The 4065-nt window shown below is 39.8% G+C and overlaps 1 protein-coding gene across 5 annotated transcripts in view; it reads right to left on the reverse strand.

Annotated features, from left to right (window-relative positions):
- cdca7b (cell division cycle associated 7b) overlaps window positions 1–3922 on the reverse strand; it is a 31355-nt gene extending 27433 nt beyond the window's left edge. For 4 of the 5 annotated variants that reach the window (XR_013297744.1, XR_013297742.1, XR_013297743.1 and 1 more), the window contains exons 1-12: window positions 3334–3922; window positions 3007–3147; window positions 2800–2900; window positions 2359–2569; window positions 2217–2279; window positions 1938–2120; window positions 1420–1569; window positions 1128–1277; window positions 877–1013; window positions 648–746; window positions 165–269; window positions 1–38 (exon numbers count right to left, since the gene is read on the reverse strand). Coding sequence is in view for 1 of the 5 variants with exons in the window: in XM_077590186.1 (XP_077446312.1) it covers window positions 725–746; window positions 877–1013; window positions 1128–1277; window positions 1420–1569; window positions 1938–2120; window positions 2217–2279; window positions 2359–2569; window positions 2800–2900; window positions 3007–3147; window positions 3334–3351 (1176 nt within the window). In the remaining 4 variants the exon portion in view is untranslated. The other variant, XM_077590186.1, reaches the window with a different exon arrangement.
- Window positions 3923–4065: the final 143 nt, after the last annotated feature.

Consider the following 4065-nt stretch of genomic DNA (forward strand, 5'->3'; position numbering starts at 1 on the left):
CTGATTGACATTGCTTTTTTTTGCTATGCTTGCAGTTCCTAAAGCAAACCATCAAGAAAAATGTGACCAAATTAGGAATAGTGAAATCATCTGTATGTAATTGACATACAAATAGATTTGAGTGTCAAATCTGGGCCTGTTATTCAACCACAAAACTGACTTACTATTAAATTGGAGAAACTCCTGCTGGACTCCTGATGATCTCAAAAAGAAGTTTGTCTGGGAATTGCTGGGTATAGTCTTGTATTACATACAAGTAAACAAAAAATCTGCAAAGAGGTCAGTTTTATTACAAAAACATAAGAACATTTCAGATGCAGAACAGTGGCATCTTCGCCCGTGTGTAACAATCTAAGATATAAGATGGTGTCACCAATTTTACTTAAACAATCAGCAGTACAATGAGTCTAAAATTGCTAGTTCCCTACCAACCTACATAAAACAGAGAATCACCTAAAAATACCCTCATCAATTTTTTCTAAGTGTCTGTTAGCTTAATGCAAACAAACATAACAGTATGTACATATAAAAACATAAACTAGCATTGGTGTCACAACCTTTTTCGTGTGTTTGAATTATACTGCGCCCTTGTGGACAAAACGTACATAATAGTCAAGATTCTTAAAAAAAACTACTTGATCCTTTACATTTGGTCAACTTCAATTAGAAAGACGAACAGTATTGGGCACAGTGTTCCACTTGTGTGAAGAGTGTCCTCGGGACTTTATTCAAGTTCAGTTTGAATCCTGCCGATGAGAGAGAGAGAGAGAAAAAAAAGAATGAACAAGGAATGATCAAGTTTCATTGCCGTTGACGACCATAGACGTCTATGGTCGGTGAGTTAATACAAATTGTCATTGTGAGTAGCTCCTTTACCTCTCCAGATACTCATGGACATTGTTGTGGCCGTTATAGCGAGCCAACCCGACCAAAATGCCAGTAGCGCAGCGGCCCTCTTTCTTCCGGCACAAGCTGCAGTTACACATTCCTCGGCAGATAGGACATGACCATGTCTGCACAAAATAGGACATGCAAAAATATTTGATGGAGACATCCCCAATAAAAAGGCAATTTGCGAATTTACGCAATCAGAATCCACTGATGAACAGTGTTGTGTTGGTACCAACCGGGTCGAGCAGTACGGTGCGCACGTCCTCGCCGTAGCGGTTTTTCAGGCACGGTCCGCAGAACTGACCTTTACCCGCAGAACAGAAGCCGCTGCGGCAGACGGTTTTTGTGTCAAGTGTTTTTTGTCTACACTGGTGGCAAGAGCTTCCCTGAGGGAACAATGTTACCATTAGATGAATAGGGAATAAAGTGGCGGCAAACATGTAGCAAGGTTTTATTGTTTTTTTCCAAGTTGAGTTTACCTCCATGGAACGGAGGAAAAAAAAGTAAGAAAGTGTACTGCTGACTCACGTGGTCTTTGTCCCAGATCTTATCTTTGCTGCGGTACGCAATGTTTTCCAAGTCGTCTTCAGTGATTTCATCAACCGACTTGTAGTCGTACTGACTACGTTTGTGGCTCCGCCTCTTTTTCGGGTTGTTGCCGGCGCTTTCTTCATCCACCTGCAAATCACCAGACTTGGTTATCGCGAGGGCGGGGTTTGGTGAGTATTTGAAAAATTTTAATGTCGATTCCCTGCAATACAAGTCGTCGATCAAACCTCTGACAACAAGACTAAATAAACATTTGCATTAGTGTTATATTTTTTTATTTTTTTAAAAAGCCTCAACTTGTGGGCCATAGATTATAATGTTAGAAATCTCTTGATTTGTTGAGTAAATTTCTTTTTAATATTTATTTCCAATTGACATCATTTATGACTACATGTCATCTGGGTTAGCCTTTTAGCAAATATTTATTATGAGAAATGTTTGCAGAACACAGTAAAAACAGTCTGAAAACAAAATTGTGAAAATAATTGAGACAGTACCTCCAAAAGTCTCCTGATGTCCACTGCCTTAGAGCCATTGCGTGGCAATGGTTCGCACACTTGGTCCACCGCAAAGTTCTCAGGAGGTCGAGCTTTACGGGGCGGGTTCCTTCGTTCCGAGCCAGCTTCCTGTTCAAATTTGCGTTTGCGCGGGGTTGTTTTCACTTGCGTGCGTTTTTTCTTCTGTGTAGAAGTAAGAATAAGTATGAGATTTAAAAATATATATTTAGGGGTCATATGATTAAAACATGGTGGTCTAAGGTCAATATCAGTTCTCACCTGTGGTGTCTGGGGTAAAGTCAGGTCAGCTATTGAAGTGAGGTCAGCAAACAGCTTAGCTAACTAGAAGAAAAGTCATTATCTATTAACATGGAAATGATCAAGTGTCATAATGTATACCATTGTGCCTGACTGCTCCTACCATGGCCTTATTCTCCTGGATGTTTTTTTCCCGCTTGCGTAAGGCTTGGCATTCAGGCTCTTCTTCAACCCTCTTTTTTGTTGTTTCTGCTCTTTCTTCGACATTGTTCATCCTCTGCCGCACCCTCTGTGCCATCGTGTCTTTAGTCGGCTTCTTGACGATTTTTGCTTGCGGCTTCGATTTGGCGTTGAGTGACTGTTTCATTGGAAATCTGAGAAGATATGAAATTCTATAACACAGCCCAACAATACATAACGTCATATTTGTGTGCAAGCAGTACTATTTTACAACTGTCATTGACGGCCAAAGACGTTGAAAGATTATAGATTGCTGGGCCTTGTCTATCGCCGTCAATGTTAACATTACGGTGAAGGTTTAATGAGGTGGAGCTTTATTTTCCCTTTTGTAAAACAATAAATACAAAAATATCCACACACACACCTGAGAGCTACTAAAAGACTTCTTCTCTTCGGTTTTGGTGAGTCCTCACCATCTGAGTAGACACCTGTGTCCACATCACTGTCATCTTCTGACTCGACCACCTACCAAACGTCAGCAGTTTACGTGAATGCTGATACTAAATATCTATGTTCAGTATGCACGTTTCCATTTTGATTTCAGTAACATAGTGGCTGTTTGTGGTGATACCTTAGTGTTGCATTTCTTGTTTGAACGTGCTTTAACCACTCTTTCGTCCTCACTGAAGCCTTCAAAGTCCTCCTCGCTGTCAGAATGACTGAAAAGTTGCGCTAGTTCGGCAGTAATAAACTTGGACTTGAAACGTAAGGGCTGAAGGAAGAAAGAAGTCAGTTAGTTAGCTTTTTTTCTCTCGAAATATTCACGCTTTTGTACAGCCGTGGCTAGCAGGTAGCTTGAATTTTAACATATTCCAGTTCATTCCGTCTCGCAAAGACTTGTGGTATCCGAATAGAAAAACAGTAATCAACACTAAGAAAACATTTAAACGTCAATTACCTTTGATTTTCGTGCCATTTTGTCCAGTTTCAAACAAAATGTCCACTTTTAAGGATACTTTGATTGGGGGAAATTGCAGCCGCGGAGATCCCACATGGATTTAAACATTGACGCTGGTAAATCGGTTTAGCGGAAAGGACAGGGGGTTGTCAGAAGTCGTACATCTACATTTTAGGGATACATAATCCTCTATACACAGTATTACACTTTCAACAATGACTTTATACCTGTAGATGTATAATTAGACCAATTTCTATGATAAATGAGAACATTGCGTGGCATTAAAAGAAGCTGTACATGACTCACCCCCCTTTGTTTCGTTGAAATGGAACATTCTGTTGTTTAGCGCGAAAAAATGCGGTAGGCGTGGCTACCCATAGGAAGCAGCTGCATTTGCACCGAGACTACTGCATTCTACAGAATTAGAAACATTACAATTGCTTCTACTCCAACAATTAAACCTTGCTAATCCAGAATTACACTTTCAAATTTCTGCAAAATGTTATTGTATAAGAATATTCAGTGTCAGTTTTACATCACATATTTAAAGCAATGCTGTGAGCAAATTACCATCGCTCATGACGGAATTCAAAATAAAAGAAATAAAATACACAATCTCACGTTATCCATGTCTGCATTCAGAAGAAAATTCTTTCAAAGCCGTGTCTGCATGGCAGAGGGGTGACAAATTAATGAATTAAGTACGACCAACCGGAAAATAACACAAAAATA

Source organism: Stigmatopora argus, chromosome 21 (genome assembly GCF_051989625.1).
Source record: "Stigmatopora argus isolate UIUO_Sarg chromosome 21, RoL_Sarg_1.0, whole genome shotgun sequence".
In the NCBI taxonomy this organism is placed as follows: Eukaryota; Metazoa; Chordata; class Actinopteri; order Syngnathiformes; family Syngnathidae; genus Stigmatopora; species Stigmatopora argus.